The sequence below is a fragment of the Anastrepha ludens genome, chromosome 2 (assembly GCF_028408465.1).
Source record: "Anastrepha ludens isolate Willacy chromosome 2, idAnaLude1.1, whole genome shotgun sequence".
Classification (NCBI taxonomy): domain Eukaryota; kingdom Metazoa; phylum Arthropoda; class Insecta; order Diptera; family Tephritidae; genus Anastrepha; species Anastrepha ludens.
The window spans coordinates 73,806,199-73,832,371 of NC_071498.1; the positions used below are offsets into that span (position 1 = coordinate 73,806,199).

Sequence of the window (26,173 nt, forward strand, 5' to 3'; positions counted from 1 at the left end):
TTGTGATGAATTGAAGAATATATCACACATCGATTGTGTGCAGTACCTGTTCTATACTTAGTAAATAACTTTGAAATAAAAAAAAAATTGGTAGTAATTATTTATTATGCAAAGAAGAAAAAACTATGGAATGTTCTCATGGCATAGAGTACTAAATTCTTGACCTCCACTGTATGTGAGGTATGTAGAACTTTAAGAGATGTAATGCCAAATGTTATAAAATCTGGACTAATAATTAGAGACTAATTCGTTAGAGAATGGGTTTGTTCGTGACTAAAACTCGGCAAGACCCCGGCTCGAGCACCAAGTCCCACACTACAAATCGGAGGAGTAGCTATTCCAAACATCTAACAAAATAAACCGTAGGCGCCAATTATACATATGTACATATACTTATATACAGCAAAACTCCTCATTACCTTCAGTCCTTATAACCGGACAGCTTCAATGGCGGGACAAATTTCGCGTACAAAGATTAATTTTTCTTTATAATATGATCCGTTCTTTTATAAGAAGATGATTTACTTTTTTGTGATTAACTCCCATTCCGTAATTAAAAAGCGAGATTTCCCATACAACATTTCTTTCCCGAAATCTGAGATTATAAAATAATCCTAGATAATAACGATACTTTTTGACATAGAACCCTGTGTTTTCTGTGTAATAGATCTCTTTTTACGTGTTTAAAGAAAAACGTCAAAGTTAAAACTATTAAAATGCATGCCGGCAAAGAAAACAGGTTTGTAGACACAGCTCTAGTAAAATGTTTGTTAGGTATTACTAATTAAGCATTCATATAACAGAAAAAAGCGTGTGCCCTCTTATTCTTCTTCTTAATTGGCGCGATAACGGCTTACGCGATTTTGGCCGAGTTTAACAAAGCGCGCCAATCGTTTCTTTCTCACGCTAACCGGCACCAGTTGGACACACCAACTTGATCTTTCCAACGCAGAGCAGGCCTTCCTCTTCCTCTGCTACGACCAGCTGGTACGCACCGAATACTTTCAGAGCCGGAGCGTTTGTATCCATTCGGACGACATGACCCAGACAACGTAGTCGCTGGATCTTTATTCGCTGCCCTGTGTCTATGTTGTCGTAAATATCGAATTTCGAATGCGTAGTGCTGCCAAAACTTTTTGAAACATCAGTAAACGTCGTTTACGGATTTCCTCCGACTGTTTATTATTAGCAGCCAATTGCGCAAATAAATTAGCTATTCCTTCTCCTTGTATTTTCTCTATATCGTTAATAATAATTAAACAAACCAAAAACACCAAAATATATTTCTATGAAGAAAAACCTTTCACAACAGTATTGACAGCTGATTTTCAATTTTGCAGGTAATCTGCCATATGTGAACGGGTAGATTAATTTTGTGGATTTATTGGTAATTAATGCATAGGTGTTCGTTGTTTTACAAATAACATCCCAATAGCCGGACAGTCTAATAACCGGTCACGGACACTTTATTTTAAACCTTTTTGATAAAAAAATCTCCTCATAAACGGAGATAATTCGAAAAATCCCAAGAAAGATAGAAAGAAAAATAATCTTTTCGTAGCTCTACTCCCAATTCTGTTCTTCACCTTCTAGACGTACATACTTATGTGCGAAATAATTAAGAAGCCCCATTTTTAACAATACCTAATCATCATCTTATCTTATTCATTATGATAACTATCTAACTATCATCTTATCTTAATCAATAGTCGCCTGAAATGGTCTGGATCGTGTCTGTATTATTTGCTCGACCTTTAAGGTAAATTAACTATGAAATCTAATACTACATTTATCGAACATAGTAAAATATTGATTGTATTGCGAATATGAGCTGTGTGATGCCAACTTCTTGACAGGTTCAATTTCATATCATAAATTTCAGCCCATAAGCAGTCGGTAATCATGGTTCTGTAACTGATATGGCGTTTCCAGAGCAGCATTCTTTAAACACAAAAAAAAAAAACAAAATGGGTTAATGATGTCGCCATCTCAAAATCCGCTTCAACTGTCACTTTTCGTACGTATTGACGTTATCTGTAATGACGTGCGGCTTTTCCGATCCCCAGATCCTACCATTTCTTTCTTTCTTTAATATATACGGAAATGATCTCCGTTCACAGTCTCTTGAAGAGAGCGCAGTTTTGGTAACACAGCAGTTTGGAAACAAATGTTCAATATTTTTAAGCATTCTCCAATGTAAAACGATTAATTTTGTCCCGCAGAGCTGTGATACTGACTAATTGGCAAGGTTTTCAGCAGCCGTCAGTGCCAAAATATATTTAATTAAAAAATATATCTGTAATTGGACTACCCTGTATCGCGCGGTCTTAAATTTGCCATGCAACAAGTGGCATTTTTTCACTTAACAGTAGAAACAAATGATAATAAAAAAATAAAAAAAACTCGCAAACTAACGTGCGAAAATACGCCATAAAAACGTGACTGATATAGTAGACAAGAAGCTGTAAAATTTTAGAGCTTACAAATGTAGCGAATATTTGATAAATGCATGTGTGAAATTTGGAAGGCTTTTAAAGGAAATATTATGTTTATTAAATAAATAAAATGGAAAATTTTTAGAAGCTACCTTGGAATTATTTTCCGCAATAAAAAATGGTGGGATATATGGGCGGCCGCCGTAGCCGAATGGGTTGGTGCGTGATTACCATTCGGAATTCACAGGGAGAACGTTGGTTCAAATCTCGTTGAAAGCAAAAATTAATAAAAACATTTTTCTAAAAGCGGTCGCCCCTCGGCAGGCAATGGCAAACCTCCGAGTGGATTTCTGCCATGAAAAAGCTCCTCATAAAAATATCTGCCGTTCGGAGTCGGCTTGAAACTGTAGGTCCCTCCATTTGTGGAACAACATCAAGACGCACACCACAAATAGGAGGAGGAGCTCGGCCAAACACACAAAAAGGGTGTACGCGCCAATTATATATATACAATATATGCAAAAACTATAAAATTAATTAATAATTAACTCTTAACACATTAATTTATTCTGAGGAAGGAAAGCATGAAGGTAATCCCAAAGCTTTAAATAATAAATATGAATAAATAATCAAAAAAAATTGTCAAATAGAGGGTCGACCGGAGTTTTATGCCATTGGATTCTATTAAAAACTTGTGTCAACCCACTAGAATGAAACATTTGTTTGAGTACTTTGCAACTGATACCAATTTCAATATTTTTATTTAACTTTTAATGAAAGAAAAATAACTAATAATTTTAAAATGTTCAAAAGTTTGATATTAATTTACGTTTACACCTTTTATTGGGTGTAAACCTCCCCTCCTCTTATTTGTGGTGTGCATCCTGATATTATTCCAGAAATGAAGGGACTCACAGATTTAAGCCGATTCAGAACGGCAGACGGTTTTTTGTTTTATGAGGATCTTCTTTATGGCAGAAATACACTCGGAGGTTTGCCATGCTTGCGAGGGGCAACCGCCATTAGAAATAACTTTTTCTTTCATCTGGTGTTTCATGTTCGGAGATTCAAACTTGGGCACTTCCGAAAGGTAGTTACGCACCATTCGACTACGACGGTCGCCAAAACAGTGATACTTCTCTAATACTTTGTCGGAGAGTACATTTTCGGATGTGAAAATAAGGCTATATTTGCCCCTATAGCACGTCCCTCGCAAAAACATTTATTATGCGCGCATTTGGAAACAATAGGACACTAAAGTTTATTTGTTTATGCCTGAATACTGCCTGTATATAGCATTCATATGTATGTGTGTATGTACTTGTATGTACCTAGACTACTGGAGGTGCATTGGTCCATACGATTTGTCTATGATTGGCTTGATGTTGTCCTATAAATGGAGGGCGCTACAGTTTTATGCTACCTCCAAATGGTGGGCGAAGTTTCTGAATAGCTTTTTCTTGACTTGCTTGTTGCGATGCGACTACTATTGGAAACAAGTTTTTCTACCATTTAAGGTTTTATGTCGACCCTGGATCATCCGAATGGTGGGCACGTGCCAACTATGACATGTTTTTAAAACATGCGAAAGATAATCAGGCGAACGGAACAAATTTAATAGATAAGAGTTCAGCTGGCAAAATAAATAAGTAAAAAAAATTGAATATTTGGAGGCCACTGAAATAGTTAAACTCAAAAAGGATAAGTTTTCAACGTATTTCGCATGCCTGTTTAAATCCAAATTTTATGTGTGACGAAATAATGAAAAACAGAAAAAAGTTATAAATATTCCAAATCGCAAATAAAAACAAACAACAGATGTTGTATTATTATATTAATCAAAATTACGCTATAAAAACGCTTTATGCTATATAATCAGATTGTGATATGACATAAAAAGTAATGATAATAAGTCGGAAGAATTTTTCCTACCTATTTTGGGAGCTTGTAAATAAGATTTTTAGTGTAATTTAGATTGCTTAATTTTAAAATTTCGCATGGATAATGTACATATGAGTAAAGCCATGTCAAGTGATCCTCGAAAATTTCACTAAGTCACGGATTTTAGGGCAAGATGTCTCATTGTGTAGTCAAAGTCATGTTAACGCTGTTCTATAAATATTTCGCGCAAATTCCAATTTTAGCAATAGTTATTAACAATCAAAGTTTTAAGCAAGATTAAATTAAAAAATTAATTACTCCGAAACTACAATAGATAATGGCGTGAAATTTTGCACACCGTTCAAGTATTGTCTGTACTATTTTTCAAGTGTTAATAACTCCTTTTATTGTGACAAATAGATAAATAAATAATAGCTTTTTGTAATCAGTTGCATTTTTTTATGTTTTCTTCACGCTGTTAAACAATCGGACTTACGGATAATTGTGCGGAAAACGCTTACCTTCAATAATCTGAAAATAGAATTTTGTACTTTTACTCCATTTCCGAGATATTGGCTGTTTTGTAACTTGATGCGCTCGACGGTGGCATTGCTGCCATCGGCTGATCGGTCGCGCGGTGGCTTGAGGACCGCGCAAACTGAAGCAGCGTGCACGTTTGAACATGGACAGGATTTATTGCCTATTGACTGAATTCGACACTGCTTTGTGACAGTTCGATTTAAGTGATGACTGGTGACAGAGCATATTTGCATATTTCAATATTATGGTAATTATTGTTCGACCGAGCGTATGCTCTAATCTGTTTATGAAAAAAGGCCATAATTGTGTCCGACGCAATTTATTTTTGGTGACATCTAAGTGGAATGATAAATTTGAAAAATATATTGGTCAATATGTTTGTAAAATGTGTCGCAAGGAATTATATCAGGGTGCGAAAACTACTGTGAACGCACTAGATGAACATTGTCAGAACTGTCTGCTGTTGCAAACAAGATTTGAATTTCGATTGAAAATTATTTCTTTTCAGAGTGAATGGATGTTTGCTTGTATAATGTGCATTTCGTTAGATATTTACATACTTTCCAAATTTTTTGTCTTTTATTGCTGTTTTTAACCTCAAAGGACAATTGAATGAATTTATAACAATAACTTATGAATAAAAACACTTCAATTTTTAATGTGAAAGTTAATAAAACATTTAAAATTGCTGACTCCGCTAGAGTAAATCGCCACGTTTCTTTTTTCAATCCTACTCAAAGTAGAGAAAGTGAGACGTCGGATAGCTCTATAGATTCTTTTGACGATTCGGAGGATGAAAATTTCGAAATAAAGAACATTGATCATTCTTTGAAATTCGATAAAGTGAACAAAATTCTGCAAGAACTAGGCGAACCACCTATTAAAAAAAAAGGTATTCTGATTTATGCGATAAGGAACTCAAAGAAATTGTTGCAGACGTCATTAATTCCGAAAAAGGAACAGAAAATGCAGAATTAAAAAATCAGAAAAAAACAGAAAATCCATACTCAGCTTTTGTGAAAAATATTAAAGACGCTTTGCTTGAAAAGAACAGTATCAACCATAAAATTCAAATACTCACAACAATTCCAGACAATTGGACCGTGAAAAAAATGTGCGATACATTTTCTGTTTCAAAAAGAATGGCATCGAAATCTAAAAAATTGAGAAGAAAAAATGGCTTTGCATCTGTGCCAGCTAAAAAACGTGGAAAAAAATTTCAGACTTGTCTGTCGAAAAAGTGCGTAATTTCTACTTGTCTGATTATTCAAGTAGACTGTTACCTGGAATAAAAGACTGCAAAACTGTGTTTAATAACGGTAAAAAAACAAAAGAAAAAAAAATTGTTACTTTTTAATCTGAATGATCTACACGAACAATTTAGAATAGAATACCTTGAGACATTAATTGGTCTATCAAAATTCAAAGAACTTCGGCCTCGCGAATGCATTGTCGCTGGGCAAAGTAGGACGCAAAGTGCTTGCGTTTGTAAAACGCATCAGAATGTGGCTTTGAAAATTTATGAAATCAGGCATGAATTAAAAAAGTGTAAAGTAAATTTCAAGGAGAATATGGGCGATTTGATAAAACAGTGTGTCTGCGAAAAATTCGAATTCAGTCAATAGGCAATAAATCCTGTCCATGTTCAAACGTGCACGCTGCTTCAGTTTGCGCGGTCCTCAAGCCACCGCGCGACCGATCAGCCGATGGCAGCAATGCCACCGTCGAGCGCATCAAGTTACAAAACAGCCAATATCTCGGAAATGGAGTAAAAGTACAAAATTCTATTTTCAGATTATTGAAGGTAAGCGTTTTCCGCACAATTATCCGTAAGTCCGATTGTTTAACAGCGTGAAGAAAACATAAAAAAATGCAACTGATTACAAAAAGCTATTATTTATTTATCTATTTGTCACAATAAAAGGAGTTATTAACACTTGAAAAATAGTACAGACAATACTTGAACGGTGTGCAAAATTTCACGCCATTATCTATTGTAGTTTCGGAGTAATTAATTTTTTAATTTAATCTTGCTTAAAACTTTGATTGTTAATAACTATTGCTAAAATTGGAATTTGCGCGAAATATTTATAGAACAGCGTTAACATGACTTTGACTACACAATGAGACATCTTGCCCTAAAATCCGTGACTTAGTGAAATTTTCGAGGATCACTTGACATGGCTTTACTCATATATAATAATTGTGATAGCAATAAAATTAACGTGACGTGTCTTTCACAATTTCAGGTCGAAGGAAGACATCATTGAAAGTGGATTTTTCCGACCAATTTATACAAAATTAAAATTTATATTTTGTTTTGATCAATTATGTCAGTGTGTCTGTGACAACAAATACTTGATGCTGACAACTGTAGAGTGATAATTGCACTTCAGGAATTGCAAATATACATAAAAATAACTTCAGTGTTAAAAATGCAAATAAGTAAACTTAAAATATAATAATTCATTGTGTCTGACTATGTGCCAATTTTTTATCAAAGTGTTTTTAAAGTAAAATCTTTTTTATGGGAAACTATGATCATGTGACATTATTAAGTACTACTCCAGCTGGGATCCCGCAGAATATGTAAACATTCATAAATATGAACTCACACAATCAGCATACATATTTGCCTTCTCAAAGCACTTAAGTACATAGTTGCTTCGATAACTTTTTTCTATCTCTCTCTTTTTCTCTCACTCTCTTCTTATTATCTTGGTATTTCGAACAACTACGCTTACAAAGAAGTTATTCAGTCACGTGCATTTAATTTATTTATAAGAGCATCTCGTGTGAAAGGAGATAGGCAGAATTATGAGAAAAAAACTAATATCATAATAATAACAGCATAACGCATACTACAATCATTACTCATACTTCATCCCCTACCACTACATCTTGACTTATCAGCAAGAAAAACAGACATTATCACACCATCCAATCCAATTCAATCCACCCAACAACCCACTAAACCAACAACTAAGTGCTTCAACAACTCAACAGTAGTCTATCTAGTAATCAAGAGAGAAAAAAGCAAAAGCAAACAAGTGAAACGATCAATCGCCGATCGTAACTATTGCTACCAAGCTACATATGATACTTCGTGAAGTGCCGGTGAATCGGTTTATCGATGTCGATGTTGAATGTACATTCGCTTACAAATCTAGTACTAGTATTCGCACAGCTTAATACTTCGAATCACTTGCATTTTACGCGTAGTTGAAACCGATTATGAGCCGTCAGTAATCGCGATGCTATAGCCACTGTTGCCGTTATTGTTACTGCTGCAAAAGAATTCTTTCTTTGCTACTACTTCCTTTGGGCGATTTTTTTTGTATGTTGGCGGCGGATAACTTGACAATCAACACAATCAGAGCACTGCATGTCAGAAACAATTTAGCTACTCGAGAAGACTACGAGTAATCATCAGCAACTCAGGGTGAAGATTGAACATCAAGCGTGTGTCGAAAGCATGATTTTTGTGCGGGAAGAAAATGTGTGTGAAAATTATTTGAGAAAGTTTGTGTTTAACGACAAGGAATGTGTAATAAAATTACATTAACAAGCGCATTAAATAAATTCCTGAGCATTTTAATTCGAAATCAACATAACTGTGATGCAAATGCAACTGATCGCACATGTGTGGAAAGTTTGGGCTACAAAAGTGATTAGAAGTAAATAAATTAAAGTAAATGAAGTTGTGTTATTAAAGTAAAAAAAGTCACATAAAATTAATTTAAGAAAAGTGAAATTACAAAAGAAAAAAAATCAAAAGGTTTGTGATCTTATGTATAAAAGAATATGTAATCACAATAAATGGTTAAAAAAGTGTATTTAAGATAATCTATAAAAAATAATATCATAAAGCAAAAATAAGTTTAAAGACTGAAAAAGTTAAATAAAAAGTGATTTACACCAATTCTTCTAAAATGAAACTGAAAAACACCAACTCCGTCCAAATGGAATCTCTGCTGTCTGTGCCATCCATGACACATATCAAAATCCATCCAATGCGTACCTATTCAAATGCATCTTCTATTGGCCGGCTAACAAATGCATCTTCAATTGGCGGTAGTACTGATGATCCGGAGGAGGACGAGTCTGGTCTCGGCTATACACATACTCTGGTGAGTGAAAAGAAAACCAGTTTTTTTTGCAGTTTCTAAATATAAATATTAAAAGTTATTTTGTAATTAAAGCGATAAATTACAAAAAAAATTGATTCTTTCAAATATTTGAATATTCACTAAGTGAACATTTCAATAACGACCTGAAAATGGGGCAAGGAATTTCCTAACTAAAAATGTACATACTTATATAAAAAGACATCCATGCTTGAGTAGCGATTTTTAAAAAAATATGTTTTTGTTTCTTTCAAATACTTTGAGTATTTACTAAGTACAAATTTCAATATTTCAATATCTTTCACTTAGTTCAATAATTACTGAAGCTAAAAACTATTTGTATAACAAGAGAGCCAGGGGCAGCAACTTTTAAACACTCTGATGCCTCACTACAAGCACGAATGAGTGGCGTGGCACTTTTCAATCTTTATCAATTTGCGAAATCGATCTGGTATTGTGATATGTTCTATGCAAATATTGACAAAAACAAAAATATTACAAAACATGTATAGAGGAATCCAAGTTCATGCCAGTCTGAATTTATTATATCCGGTGCTCATTCTAAAGTAAATTTGCTTTTCTAATTACATAAATCTAGTATGTTTTGCTTTTTTCAAAACCTTTTTTAGATACATGCATACATATGTAGAAAGTGGGCGTTGTAAGTTCCCGATTTTGCTCATTGCAATACTATCCTAACCTTGGGCAAATGGTATTTGTGTGAGCGAAATTTCGTTCAGCCATTTCAACTTTTACTCGAGTTATTAGCGACCGCCGGCTACCATTCAGTAGATATCGGGTCTAAAGCCCACTGTGTGAATGAAACACCAAAACATAGAAACCATTTTTCCTAATAACGGTCTCGCTCGGCAGGTAATGACTTACCACCTAGTGCATTTTTGTCATGAAAGGCAGAAAGTTATCGTAGAAAATTAATATTGAGGGAGTATAAATAAGGTAGGAGTTACTGTTTACTAAGACCACCCTTTGGCCGACCTTATGAGACTACATAAGGTATTGGCAATATTGGTGGCAAACTGTCTGGGGATCCATTAGTAGTCCACAAAGTGAGATTCTACTTAGTTTCAAGGAACTCTCGACTTTGTTCACACATTGCCAAATGGCGCATACAACTGAGCAGCGAATACTCGCACACCTGTTCGATGCTCATTACTCATTACAACTAATACTTCTCAGATCTCTGGAAGGCTAAGTTTTCAGACCTTAGATTGAGACATACTGCCACAACTGCCGTTGTTGTGGCGAATTACCAAATAAAAAACAACGGTTTGGCTTCATTGAATTCGTGTATTTATATAAATCTTCGTATCCCTAAAATATATTTCATTAAGCGGTAAGTTCCGCAGAAAGAAACCAACCGGTAAAAAACGCGATGATTGCGGGATAACCACTAAAACTATAATAATTCAAGTTGAATAATTTATAATTAAAAATCCTAATAGGTGCCTACGTTTGAATATATAGGAGCAAAGGATATAAAAGAATGAAAGATGACAAAAGTGATTAACCGCTTACATTGCTGACACTAACCCGTATGTAATAAAAGCAACGCCTTCGAAAGCAAAGGAAAAACAGATTTCTTGCTATTTTTGGAATATGTTATGTTACACGGATTGGTAGAACGCATGTTTCTGTTAGTTAAAGTTAGGCAGATATGGATGTACATAAAATGACATATGCATATCTGCCTAAATTCTGTGACAAATTTTACAATTCATACGGTAAGAACGAATTCGCAGAAAAAAGTTCCGCTATTTTTGCTTTTGTTCGTATGCATTGTCTACTCATAAATCACACTCAGTGCAATCGCTAATTTCGCTTGCTAACTATGGAGTGGTGAGCTAAGGAAAATCACATTGCTGTGATTGTATTTCATAAGTGTGAAATGACAGACAGAAGTATGAAATGACTGTCTGAAGTGACAGACACAAGAGGAAGTGGTTGTCCTCGCGTGGTTCCAATCAGCCATAAAAGCCGTTCGAGAAAGAATTCGCAGAAATTTTCTTAGAAAGCTGAAAGTCATGTCCAGGCAAATGAATGTATCGACCAGATCCATGCAAGGCTAATTAAAGATAATCTCCACATAAAATTGTTCCGTCGCTCAACTGGTCAACTTTTGAAAACGCGCTTGAAGAAAATTAGACTCGACAAAGAAACTGCTTGTTCTTCGGTGGCACGCGGTCAACGGCCATGAAAATATTCTTTTCACACATGAGACAATGTTTACTGTTGAAAAATTTTTAATATGCAAAACGACAAAATCTATGCTAAAACTTCTAAAGACGAAAAAAATGTTGTTCCAGAGGTTCGGTGTGGCCAGCATCCTGCCTCCGTAATGGTTTGGTGGGAGTGTCTTGTAAAGTCATTTATGCGAAAAAGGGTTTTCGACCGGGGTAAAATCGACCCGGAGAATGTTTAAGGGGGAGTGGTGAAGCAGTTAAACAGTACTCTCATCAATGAAGAGCGTTGCATTTTTCAGCAAGATTCCGCTCCAGCCCATAAGAGAAAACCATCCAGCAGTGGCTAAAAAAAGCCGCAGAAGATTGGCGGTCTGTAAGTTCAGATCATTCATCACTGAACTACAGTTTTCAGTCAGAATTGGAGAGCATGGGCTGTCGAAGACCTTACAGATAGTTGGAGAGTCTTTGGTTCGAGCAGCGGCGTCAATATACATGCCAACCGTTCGTGCTGCAATAGCTGGCCTAATCGTGTGAAGGCTTGGAAGTAAATGGTGACCATCTCGAATGAAAATTAAGTATTTTTTTTTTATTATCAAATCATTTTTTTTTTTTTATTATTACATACTGATCTTGCGCATCAGGCTTGTTTTACAAATGTTGTGCTTGAGAAATTGTAACTAAGCTCTCTCACACAACAAAACATTTGTACCATATATTATTTTTCACAAAAATATTGTATCGGCATAAAATAGTTTTCCTTAAATTCTTTCTTGTTGTCTATAGCAGGATTTCTTGTATAATATTCTAATATCTCACTTCAAGTAGCGAAGTTTTTGCATACTCCTTTAGTGGAAAGAAAATTTGATGTTAGGTTGTGAATGTCATGGCTGAAATATTAAATCTCGTGTGACTTGGCTTTCGAGGGCATTGTAGCCTTTTTAAGAAAGTCTGAATGTTTCTTGGAATTTCATGGTTAGAGGCATAAGTATTATTAGGAAATAGTGGATGACCAATATATGCATATACACAGGGTTGGCCATATTAAACTGACCCATGTGATTATTAAAAAAATATGGAAAAAGAAACATTTTTTTGTGTTTCATTGTGAAAAACATTTAATTTAGTTCAAGGAGATTCGTTTACATCACTTTTTGAATATGATATCGCGCAAGTGGTCGCCCTTAGCTCGTATAGCGTAATGTGCTCGTTTTTCGGCGTTTTCCATAGTTTTGGCCAGCGTCTCGGCCGATATGGCGGCTATTTCCCGTCGGATATTGGCCTTAAGTGCGCCTAGTGTCTTTGGCTTGTTGACGTAAACCTTAGATTTCAAATAGCCCCAAAGAAAAAAGTCCGGTGGCGTCAAATCCGGTGATCGTGGCGGCCAGTCAAAATCGCCGCTTTTTGATATCAAACGGCCAGGGAACAAAGTCTTCAATAAGTTGACGGTGGCTCGTGCTGTGTGTGGTGGTGCGCCATCTTGCTGAAACCAGAAGTGCTCCATACCATTTTCACGAACAATCGGCATCACAAAATCGGTTATCATGGCCCGATAACGCTCTTGATTGACGGTCAATGGTTGGTGTTGACCATTTTCAAAGAAGAACGGCTCAATGACCATATCAGCGCAAATGCCACACCAGACTGTAACTTTTTGGTCGTGGAGAGGTACCTCTTCAATAATTTGAGGGTTTTCAGTGGCGTAGAAACGGCAATTTTGCTTATTTACGGTTCCGTTCAAGGAGAAATGGGCCTCATCACTCATAATGATTTGATGACGTTGCGTTTTTACAATCGAGAAGGAATTTTGAATGTACAGCTGAACAATTTCAGCGCGTTCTATTGGGGTGTACTGTTTCATGGTATAAATCTCCTTCGACTGACGCTTCCAACGCGGTATGTCATTAGCTGATCTGAAATTACAGTAAAAAGTTATAGGGTTACTCAATGGCCAACCCTGTACATACTCCTACATGTACTATTAATCACATTTCTAGACTTTTCACCTAGGTGTTGCCACTGACAATGTTCCACCTGTTCGAAATTGAAAAAAAAAAATTTCATGAGATATGCCGATGTGGGTATCAAAAGAAAGGTATTTCCCTCCGCATTACAATAGAGATATAAAACCCCGAATTTTTTTATTAATTATATTATATTTAAATTAAAAGTTGTTACATTAAAAATTTTAATGCTTTTAAAGAAACTTATGCCTTTTATTTTTGCGTTTGTAAGCATTTGTGTTAGTGTCGCGACAAATAGACCAACAGTATTCGCCAAGCATATGCGTAATGTCTTGTCCTTTAAAGTGCCTTTCAATAGCCGCAATATCCTGATGGAACCTTTCGCCATGTTCATCGCTACAAGCTCCTAAATCACCAGGGAAACAATCTAAATGATTGTGAAGGAAATGGATCTTTAGCGACATTAATATGCCCATTTCGCCATATGCCGAAATCATAATATAATGCAACAATATTTTTATAATTGTCAGCTCGTTTGTTGCCAAGAAACTACTCAATAACGGCAACTGTGCCTTTTCATGCACGTTGTTCGATAGCATTCAATTTTGATGAAAATTCATAACTTGCAACTATTTTGTTGAATATTTTCTGAAACGAATTAACCACTGTTTTCGTAATATTTTTTAAATTTTTACTTGGTGCGAATAAGCCACAAATGTAACAAAAGTTATTTCGAGTCGGGCACTGCATTTTTCGTAAGATGAAATATACAGAAAGACGTTTTCGCGCAACAGAACTTAAAACTATTGCAAAGTGTACGTCTCCTAGTAGCGCAACTGTCAGATGATCGGAACTTCCGGAACTGTAACAAATACACAAATGGCACAGAGTGTGTTGTATGAAACAATAAATTAAAGATTAATAAGTTGTTTAAAAATTTGGAGTTCCTTCAAGTTATGCCGAAAATTTAGAAAAAAAATTTTTTTTTAGAAAAAAAGAATTCAAGAAAATCTGAGAATTGCTAAAATTTTTTTTTTTAATTTTACATAATAAAAGCGTTTCCACGAGTCTGCCTGCAGAAATTCAGCGCGATTGGATCACGGAAAAAGGGTTAAAAATTGATCCAAAGTTTTTCACACAGACGGACTACGAGCTCTATATTTTATACTAGCAAACCCGGTCCCCTTCGCTGGGCACACTAAAATAGAATAGATATGGTTTAGAACAGAAAATATATGATTTTCATAATATTTATTTCTTTATTCAAGCGCTTTGGCATAAACAATATTTTTTGTTTTTCTATTTGTTTTTGAGTAAATATAAAATATAAATTGAAAATCAGGAAAAAAGAAGATTGTTTTTAAATTTCAAATCAACGCATATGAATAAACAATCGTCTTTTTTCCTGATCATCCATGAATTTTTCGTTTCAATTTATATGTTTTATTAAGCATTGGAGCTTTTTTAACCATTATCCATTTATATTTTTCAAAAAAAAAAAACGAAAAAAATTTTTTTTTCCACGAACACATAATTTCATTCGGATTTCACATTAAATTCTCAAATTTCGTAAGAAATTATTCACTGTTCCAAAATCCACTCCAAAAAAATTCACAAACAATTTTTACATGTTGCACTTACGTTTTTTCCTTATGGCATCCAAATCAGAAAGAAATATTGACACATTGTAACTCACACTGTCAATTTGACAGTTCAGTTCCGCCCCAAGCGTTAAAAAAGTAACCGACATTATGGCTGGTTCAAAAGAACGCTGTACCCGTTGCCAGTGCTCCGAATTACAACCAAACTTTACGAAACCCATTTTCAATACTTACTTAACAATGTGCGTAAGTTTGGTTTAATTCGGTGCAAAGACACGGCGGGTCCACGTTTTGGCATATATTTCGAGACCCTAGTCATCAATAGGTATGAAAATTACCCCGTATTAAAGCACTGTTGATAGCTTTCATTTGATACCCAGCACTCTGTACTAAAGCATTCACCAACAGCTTCAATTTGATATCCCTATTGTACAAACACATTCTAGGGTCCACGTTTTGGTCTCTATCTCGAGACCCTAGTCACGGAGCGGCATGAAAAATACTCTGGACTAAAGCATTCATCAACAGCTTCCATTTGACACCCATATTGTACATACACATCCGAAGGTTACCCGGGTCCACGTTTTGACCTATATCTCGAGCCCTATTTCCAAAATAAAATATAATCCATGTTATTCGTGGATGATGTAGCTTTCGAATGGTGAAAGAATGTTTAAAATCGGTCCAGTAGTTTTTGAGCCTATTCATTACAACCAAACAAACAAAGTTTTCCTCTTTATAATATTAGTGTAGATAAAAAAAATTCTGACGTGTACATGAAAATCGCCGATACACGTGTATTTTTATTTTTTCTCCCCTTTCGGAAAAAGTATATTTGGTTCATAGGATAGAAAAAAGTTCGTTTTTGTAACGCAGTGTTATAACACAAGACATCCATCTCGGAGCAGTCGGGAGCATACTCGCAAAATAATACATACTTATTTAGTTTTAATCAACAGCTGATTGCAGACAGTTTCAGAGCAGGGTGATAACATGTGTACTTATGTACTGATATACTCGTATATGGAAATGTTTTGCAAAACTCTTTTCTTTTGTTTTATAGAAATATATGTAAGTATGTAGAAACTAATTACTACGCCAACTAATATTTTAATAGACGTAATGGAGGCTAAAGCCATAAAAAAATATTAAAAAAGCCATACAGGCACATCTTCAAATGCTTATCAAAATCGTTCACTGTTTGCTAAGATCATAACATGAAAGCGTTAAGTCAATAGGAGACTTTATTTTGAGAATGTTGATTAGAGGTGTGTACAAATGAAATCTCATTCGAGGAGCTGTGTATTCTAAAATGTGTAGCGAAAAATTATAAAAGAATTATTAGCAGGTTGTGAAATTTATTTCAAGAGAATTTCTTTTTATTTTTGCTTTATTATTTCGGTTCTGTTTTATGGTTACTTATATTGTCCTCATTTCTGTATGACCAAGGACATCAATTTCAATAAATCCTTTGTCACAGTATTTCCTTCCAAAGAGGAATGGGATAACGGGCTCATTGTTAAGATAAATGACTTAAACATCTACACAGATGGCTCAAAACTGGATAACCAAGTAGGTGGAGGGGTCTACTCCGACAAACTCGGAGTATGCCAATCATTTCGCTTACCTGATCATTGCAGTGTATTTCAGGCGGAAGTCACTGCCGCAAAAGAGGGACTTAAAGAAATAAAAACGAGAGTATTATCCGCAAATGAAGTCTTCATTTACTCGGACAGTCAAGCAGCAATAAAAGCGCTGGAATCAAAAACGCACTCGTCAAAAACAGTTCTAGAATGTTTTAAACTAATATACTAGATGGCGTATCTAAGTGCTACAAGGTGCACCTTATCTGGGTACCAGGCCACAGGAACATCGCAGGAAACTGTAAGGCGGATGAACTTGCAAGAACCGGTACAACGCTCGATCTCAAACCGGATAAGGCGCTGATACCCATGCCCATAGCCACTTGTAAATTACTTATAGACAGGGAAACCATCAAAAAGGTAAATAAAGCGTTTTTCAGTAAGAGCGCTTCAACTTTTTTTTTGAATAAAACACAAACGGTTTGACTTTTTTAACTAATTTTTTTTTTATTATATATATTGAACATATACATTTAAGTATGAAATTCGATTTCTTTTGCATGACCACCGCGTGCACATTTTACGAAGTCCAATCGTTGAACCCAATTTTCGACCACTCTTTTGCATAAATCGGCCGAAATTCCAGCAATTTCGCGTTCAATATTGGCTCTGAACTCACAAATCGTCGCCGGCTTGTTACTGTAGATCAATGACTTCACATAACCCCAAAGAAAATAGTCTAGAGGCGTCAAATCACACGAGCGCGGCGGCCATTCGACCGGTCCATTTCTGGAAATAATGCGCTGATCGAACTTACTCTTCAACAAATCAATTGTAGCGTGTGCTGTGTGGCTTGTGGCCCCGTCCTGTTGAAACCACATGTCGTCTAAGTCCATACCATTCAATTGCGGCCAAAAATAATCGTTTATCATGTCGCGGTATCGATTTCCATTCACAGTAACGTGGCGATCGTTCTCGTCAACGAAAAAATATGGGCCAATTACGCCGCCGGCATGTAAACCGCACCAAACAGTGATTTTTTCGGGATGCAACGGTGCCTTATGAATCACGTGTGGATTGCTTTCTGCCCAGTAACGCATATTTTGCTTGTTGACAAAGCCATTGAGCCAAAAGTGAGCTTCATCACTGAAGACGATTTTTTGGTAAAAATTTTGATCATTATTTTTTTTCTGGACGACTATTTTCATAAAAAATTTGCACGATTTGCAATCGTTGCTCAAGTGTGTAGCATTCCATGATGAAATGTATACTAATGAAGTTTACAAATGACAAGCGAAAAATAAAAAATATTGCGTCGTTCGCCCTCCCTATCGGAAAAAAGTTGAAGCGCACCTATTGAAAAACGCTGTACAATCTGGCAAAACCTCACAACATGCGAACTAAGCAGACAGACATGGCCGAACTGGAACAGCGGTCGATCGAAGATCTTGCTAAGATTCAACAGAGAATCTATAAGAAAAATGATAGGTGTTTTAACTGGTCATTGTTTAATAGGCAGCCACGCTAGAAGGTTAGGACTCCCTTACTTCGATTTCTGTAGAAGCTGTCTTAATACAGAAGAAGAGGAAACAGTCAGACACCTTTTATGTGAGTGTGAAAGCCTAGCTATGAGAAGGCTGCGCACTCTCGATACAGCATTTCTAACCGATGTAGCGGACATAGCCCATCTAAAACTAACGAAGCTCTGCTCGTTTATTAAAGCAACCGGATGATTTGAAAAGGAACACGTAGAGTAAGGATAAGCTCCGTTTTGCAAATTGCAAATTGAAATTTTTGTATACAGTTTACCTACACTTTAAGTATAGTTTTGGGTTCTTATTGTTTTTGTACGGGGAATGCAGTTGGTGTTACAGACTTTGGCCAGATATAAGTCAAGGTCGTGCGATAACGTAGAACCGCCTGTCATGGGAATCTTGAGTTATTTGTATTATATGTAAAAATATGTAGTAGCCCTAAACGGTGTGAATGCTATTGACTTCGCTTGAGTTATTTGGTGCAATTTAGTAATTTCAAGCGAATACTATATGACAACCGTCACCTTACCTCAAATCTCCGCCTTCTATAATATGATTATGTTAAAAAACCTCTGTTAAAACAGAAATGTCAGGTCGAGGCCGCTACATAAAACATAACTGTCCTACCGAATTTCTGGCCATCCCTATAGATAGAAAGTTATAGATACTGTCTTAACATCAGCTGTCATTTCGTAGTCTGATCACTCAATTTTCATTTCACTGCACCATCATTCGCAAATATAGCTGCCCAATATATAGTCCAAAGCTGAATTTTTACAGATAGAAACAACCAGCATGTACAAGGCGAGGTCCAAAATAAACAAGACTGAACTAAAATAGAAACGACAGGATAACTTTGAGTTTATTTATTCAAAATAGTCCTTAAAAACGTCAATATAGAAAATTACATTGGTTTGGTCCGTTGGCAGGAACTCCTTGTGGACAATTCTCTTGGAATCTTCTTCTTCTTTATCTTTTATTATAGGCTTTGCCTATTTTTCTTTACACAACAATTAGGATGCATACATTTTTAAACATTACAGTTTACATATGTATATACATCGATACATAAATACATTTTAATATTTAGGGATGTTAAACATAGATTGTTGTACATTCCTGTACAATATAATGCATACATTCATATCATTGTTGTGGTTGATTTTCTGCTGAGATATCTACAACTTTCTGCCCATCGTTTTGATGGTCTTCCTGGTCGTATTCTTCCTTCTGGTATCCCATCTCGAGGTATTTTTAGCTATGACCCTAAGGGCATGCATTTCAGTAGCCCGCAGCAGTAGTTTCGTTTTCATGTTTTCTGCACGAGCTTCTGCTCCATAAGTCAATATCAGCCTTACAATTGTTTTTATAGTAAGTGTTTTATTTATTGTTCATGTACTTGTTTTTCCACACGATTTCTCGGAGGCAGCTTGATATCCGTTTGCGCTCCTCTCTCCTCTGTTATTATATACCGATTGCTAGATACATCTACACCCAAATATTTAAATTGCATTACTTGTTCTATCATATGGCGGTCAATCTCCCAGTTGCATCTTTTAGGTTCTTTTGATATTACTAAAGATTTAGTTTTTTCAGCTAAAACTTCCATATTGTATTTTTTGCAAGTTATAACAAAGTGATGCCTTTAAAGCCTTTAAAGATTATCTACGCAATAGCTACCAAAACAGCGTCGTCTGCGTAACATATTATTGATATGTTTTCATTTGGTATTCAGCTAATTGCTTAACCTCTGAGATAGTTTTATCCATAATAAGATTGAAAAGTTGTGGAGTTAAGGAGTCACCTTGCCGTATTCCGGTAGCGCAATTTATACTTTTGGTATATTTCTTCTTCTACGAGGGCTGGTCAATAAGTCCGTGACTTTTTGTATTTCTGAAAAAGAAATACTGCTCCTGTCAACAGGCATCTGTCAGTTGACTCCTGTCAAAATTTGAACGTGCTGCGTCAGTTAGTTTGTGTTTTACAGCTACCTTTATCAGACTACCCAGTAATTTGAGGAGAAAATGGAAAAAACTGAATTTCGTGTGCTTATTAAGCCGATTCACTTTTAGAAACCCACTGTTTCGACTGTTGTTTGGTCTCTGGTGTGTGGTGATGGATCCATGTTTCGTCCACGGTTACAAAACGGCGCAAAAACTCCCCCATATTGCGATTAAACAACGCCAAACCTTCCTGAGAAGTTGTTACACGATTGCGTTTGTGGTCGACTGTGAATTACTGGGTAGTCTGATAAAGGTAGCTGTAAAACACAAACTAACTGACGCAGCACGTTCAAATTTTGACAGGAGTTAACTGACAGATGCCTGTTGACAGGAGCAGTATTTTTTTTTCAGTAAAGAGGTCAGAAATACAAAAAGTCACGGACTTATTGACCCGCCCTCGTATATATTTACCATTCACCAATATTTTTGTTGAGCACGTGGTATTAAGATCGCTGATGACTTGCAGGATTTCTCGAGGCGCCTTTCTTTCTTTTAATATTTGCAGTACATCCTCAAGTTCGGCGCGATGAAACGCCTTTTTAAGATCAACAAAAGACATAAAAGCAGGATTATCGAACTCGATTGACTTTTCCATAATGTGTTGTAAAATAAATATATTATCCGTTGTGGACCTTGGAAATGTACAAACAAATAAGCATCTATTTGATTTTTGACTTCTCCAAACGCGATTTTTTGGGTGATGATTCGATTGGGGCCTTCCATTCGGCACTTTGACGCTTAGTTTCAGGTTCATGTTGGAAACACTACGTTTCATCACCAGTTTCAATGTTGTAACGGATGTTCAGGTTTTTTCTCGCCTCTTTAATGGGGTCTTCCGAAAGTTAAATTCTGAGCAATTTTTGGTCTTCAGTTAACTTGTGCGGAATGAAACGTGTACAGACCTTTCGTAAGCCCAAATGATCAATTAAAATGCAATAAATCGATGTTTTGGAGGTACTCAACTCCGATTCCATGAATTTCAATGATCATTTCGGTTCATTTTTGATAAATTTACAAACAATTTTGATGGAGTTTACGGTGATTACTGATTTTGGGTGGCCTGTATGTTCATTGTCATTTACGTCCTCACGACCATCTCTGAAACGTGTAAACCACTCATGAAATCTGGCACGAGATAGACAATCATCGCCATAAGCTTTTTTCATCAATTCAACTGTTTCGGTAAACGTTTTACGATTTTTAAACAAAATTTGATATTAGCTCTTTGTTCGAAACTTATTTTTGTACCGATGACACGAACATACTGTCACCAAGCCTTCACTGGAAGTAAGCTAGGGATGTTACTTCCAACGCTCTAACTCATAAAAAGATGGCGCCATCAGTAACATTTTTATGACGCCAGTCTTGTTTATTTTGGACTTCACCTTGTATAAGTAGACATCGTTTATTAATGAAAATTTGGTTAGATAGATTTTTTCTAATATAATTTCACTAATTGAATTCCCAAATGTTCAATTAATCATGACAATAAAAATAAATACTACGTACAATCGTCATTCTAAAAGCAAATTAAAGAAGTAATTTTTTATCACAACAATTTTAAACGTGTCATTCTAACACAATCGAATCTACATATTATGTTTATATTACGGGCGGCGGTTATCCCCACTCATTATACCAGCTTTTTATTCAGAATTTTGTCACATGTTAAGTATACAGTTGTTTGATAACAGAGGGCATTTCTGAGAGAAGTTGGTGTTAGCATCGTGTGATGCCATCAATCAAATGACGGCAAAATAAATTTCAGATTGATAGGTTAGTTTGGATTTGGCAGCTATTCGAGTAAATCTTGTTTCGTGATTCTCTCTAAGATGGAAAAAGAGTAGTATCGTTAGGTAATTCGCTTTCTGTTTTTCGATGAGGAAAATGCGAGGACATAAAAGCTAAGTTGGATGCTGTCTAAGGGGACGCTTCGCCATCTATGACCACAGTTATATATTGGTTGAACGAATTTAAAAGTGTGCTAACATCAGTTTTTGATGAGCAGCGACCAAAACGCCCGCCAAACGTGGTTACCGAGGAAATCCTTCGAAAGTCCACCATATGATTCTCGCTGATCGACGAACGAAAGTGCACGAAGTAACAGTTACCGATTTATTTTGATGCGAACGGGTTCATCTTCATAGATTTTTTAGAAAAAGGAAGAACGATCACTGGACAATACTACAGTGAGTTATTGGACCACTTTCACAAATAATTGAAGGAGACACGCATAATATGCACATTTCAATGCTATAAGCTAAGAGTGAAGAGCCAAACTTTTTTAAAGATCTGGATAGTTTTTGGATTATTTGCATATCTTATATATTTAATGGCACCTCACAAGAAACATCTAACTCAATTCCGAACTTAGTGCTCAAAAATTCGATTGTTAGATACGCTGTTTGAAGTGGTGTTTCATATAGAAGTACATTATATTATCAAATTCAGGCCACAAAAAGTAATCAGCACTCTGAAACCAAAATTCTGTTTGCAGTAGCATCTTCGTACAAAATTAACTAATGGTGAAATCGCTCTGGATATAATCCCGAAATGAAAAGCGGTGAGGATGGTCACCAAGTGAATAATCTTTTAATAATCCATTCCTGAGCTAATTGAATCATGTAAGCGAATAATCTGAAATTTATTTTCCGAAATTATTAACTGTCTATTACATGAGATGCTCAGTGTTCTATTGTCGATATTGGATTAAGTTACACACTCTCGCTCACAGTAGTCAGACTTCTCTTGTATCGTACCATAGTACAGTATACTGTCTACTAGGCACTAGATGAAAACTGACAAATCAAAACTTAATTCAGAAAGATACTTGTATTTCGACTACCTGGTCCATATATCTTAGAAAGCTTCATATTAAGTTGTCCCTCTATGCTCCGATAACTTGATACCTTGATAATTTGAGGTATATATATGAGGTACATATATGATACGGGTTAATAATTGCATGGAATGCAATGAAATGCAATTTCAAATGACTGCGACTTAATCTTGTCTTTCACATAAAATCGAAGTGAGTATTTGAGTAAATACATTTTTAAAAGATATGTATGGGAATATAAACAAATGTTGATGGGTATTTACAAGTCACTGCTCTTCTAAGAGTTCATCATTAACACACTTATGTATGTATGTACACTAGGCCGGGTCGATTTGTGGGGAGGCAAAAAAATCGCCCATTGCTCTGTGAAAATCATATTCTAGGGATCAAAATAAGAAACTTTGCCGAAGGAACCATACCTCTAAAACGAATTCTGATGTTCCCCAATTTGGGTCGAACTTTTCAGTTTCTTTTCTCATGTAAAGGCCAAAAATGGTGATATTTTGAAATTATTGTATGGGGAACCCCCCAGGGGGGGGTGTGCCACTGGCATGGGTGGATCGGCCGTCCAAAGTTAGTGGGGGTCGGTCATACATTTGGACTCGATTGGAGCACTCTAAATGGGTCAAAGTGGGATTTTTCGTTCGACCCAAATTGGGGGACATCAGAATTCGTTTTAGAGGTATGGTTCCTTCGGCAAAGTTTCTTATTTTGATCCCTAGAATACGATTTTCACAGAGCAATGAGCGATTTTTAAATCGACCCGCCCTAATGTACACATATGTATATTGCGATCACCTTTCGAAGAAGCACAAGTGCCATTTCTTCTGCTGCTGATGCTGTTAGCGATGACCTTTTTATGATATTTTTATAAAGTGAATTGAACTATATGTACATATGGATATATATATTTATATATATATATAGGGTGGGCCATGGAAAATTTGCTTTTTGAATCGGCTATAAAAAAAAGCTAATCAATATTTTTTCAAACTTTTTTTTTTATTTTGAAGATTGAACATTGTCATTTATGACTGAAAAATAATATCGTTCAAATGACTGCCACGACTGGCTTTACAGTAGGCCATTCGATCAACCCAATTTTTAGGTACATTTTCGATTGTTTGGGCTCCAATTTCATGAATGGCAACTTCGATTTCGTGTTTTAAAGCATCAATCGTCTCTGGATGGTTCGCATAGCATTTGTCTTTAACGGCTTCCCACAAAAAATAGTCCAACGAGCTTAAATCACAGCTCCGAGGCAGCCAATTGATTGTTGTTGTTGATTGATTATTCGGGTTTCAAAAACGATAGCCAAAAGTTCGAGTGTAACTTTGGCAGTGTGACAAGTTGCACCGTCCTGTTGAAACCAAATGTCGTCCATGTCATCCTCTTCAATTTTTGGAAACAAAAACTTGTTGAGCATGTCACGGTAACGCTCCCCATTTACTGTAACCGCGGAAGAAGAAGAAGACTCCTCACTTTGGAAATAGGTTTTCAATATTTCCCATTTTTGTTCAAGCGTATAGCGTCCCATTTCGTAAATGTCAAACCTTTAAGCAAATTATGAACACATTTCACATGTAATTTGTGTTACCATTCTCAAAAAATAGGTGGTTCAAAAAGCAAACGCTATATGCCCCACACTGTATATATATATTTACATACATAATTGGCGCTTATACTTTTTATTTAGTGTTTGGCCGAGCTCCTCCTCAAATTTTGGGTGTGCATCTTGATGTTGTTCCACAATTGGAGGGACCTACAATTTTGAACGGCAGATGGTTTTTATGAGTACATTTTCCATGGAAGAAATACACTCGGAGGCTTGCCAGGGCCTGCCGAGGAGAGACCGGTATTGGGAAAAACTTGTACTATCATTTGGTGTTTCGAATCTGTGCACGTCACACACACTGCACTACGGCGGCCGCTATTTTAATCGCCTCAAATTCATTGCGCAGTGCACATGTTTTAAGGAACACATCCAAAAAAAAAAAAATGGTGCAGCTTGATAATCAATAATGAATATGCGGAACACTTCGACATTTATGTTCGCAAACGTTCCTTTAGATAGGTGATATTTTTCCCTGTAGGGAAAAACCCAAGTTGTGTACTAGAATACAACCAGTTTACTTTTCAGCCCAACCAGTTCGTGTTCTACCTTTTCCCTTTGTTCTATCTTTTTTCAATTGTCGGCTCATGCATTAGCAAAATACCATATAACATACCAAATTCTATTCCTATGTGTTTCTAAACTAACCAGTTTTAGACTAGTTAAAATATAAAAAAAGTATCCACTTTATTCCATTCGCACGTTTTAAAACATTATATTTCATATTACAAGTGTAATTAGAATATTGTTAAAGAAAGCAAATAAGTAATCTTATATCGTGTGTTTTTTTAGCTGCATGAGTATTATCGACATAGATACATGGTTTGACAGCTGAGAATGGCAGAATTTGTTGGCATTTGAGTTTAGTAAGGTTTGGGGTAAGCCATCATTAATCGTTTAACACCAGAACGATGCTTCCAAATTGTGGAAATTTATTAAAAAAAATAAAAAAATAAAAAAAATTTGTTCGCGAAGTTCATAGAGCAAAGTGTTGAAGAAGATGCTAAGATGTCGGTTCGTCGTCGTCCTCAACTTGTTGGCCTTTGTTCTTCGACTACGTGCAAAATTTTACGTAAGGATCTTGGTTTAATGTTCGTGCAAGAATTGAAGCCAAATGACTATAATTTATGTTTATTGGAAAAAGTTAGGCTGATCAAATGAATCATGTGACTCGTAGCCAAAGCGGACATATGCCATTCACCAGATTATAATAAAAAAAAATTCACCCGAAAAATATTTCTGTTGTATTATCGTTCTAAATTTTCCAGCTCTTAAAAAACACTCATAGTGTACTATAAGTAATCGTAAAAAAATGAAAAAAGCTGCTGATTGGATTTTTCTGCGATGTGCTTTTTGGAAAACCCATTTTTTTATTATATTGATTAGTCGCACTTCTGGTTCATCGGTATTGGTGAAGCTTGTTATAGGTTCTACATACTTACATATTGATATTATGTAAAAGTTTACATATTTATTTATTTTTTATTATATTTCAGTCAATGAAAACAAAGATCATACATATGACTTATTTTATTTGCAAAATGATATTTTCAGACCACAAACTTTAGTTCGATACCACGAATGCCTATATTGAACATTTTTTTTGGTAACAGCTTTTGGTTGGTGGTCTCAAAGACGCATTTCAAGAGATGCGATGGGCGGGGCAAGGCAATAAAAACCATAGGACCTTGCGACGTCTACTACAGCTGCCATGTAAAGGAGCGCAAATTCGGTGTCGGATTTATTGTGGGAGAGAGACTTCGTCGCCAAGTACTGTCGTTCACTCCGTTGGACGAGCGTCTCGCAACAATCCGCATAAAAGCGCGATTTTTTAACATCTCGTTGCGACCAAAGA

At 35.8% G+C, this 26,173-nt stretch overlaps 1 protein-coding gene across 1 annotated transcript in view; it reads left to right on the forward strand.

Moving 5' to 3' along the window:
• The window catches only part of LOC128871847 (chloride channel protein 2), a 158,969-nt gene that overhangs the window by 12,179 nt on the left and 120,617 nt on the right, over positions 1 to 26,173 (forward strand). The window contains exon 2 of the mRNA XM_054113956.1: positions 7,106 to 8,986. Within this exon, the coding sequence (XP_053969931.1) occupies positions 8,789 to 8,986 (198 nt within the window). The 5' untranslated portion in view covers positions 7,106 to 8,788. The remainder of the gene's footprint in view (positions 1 to 7,105; positions 8,987 to 26,173) is intronic.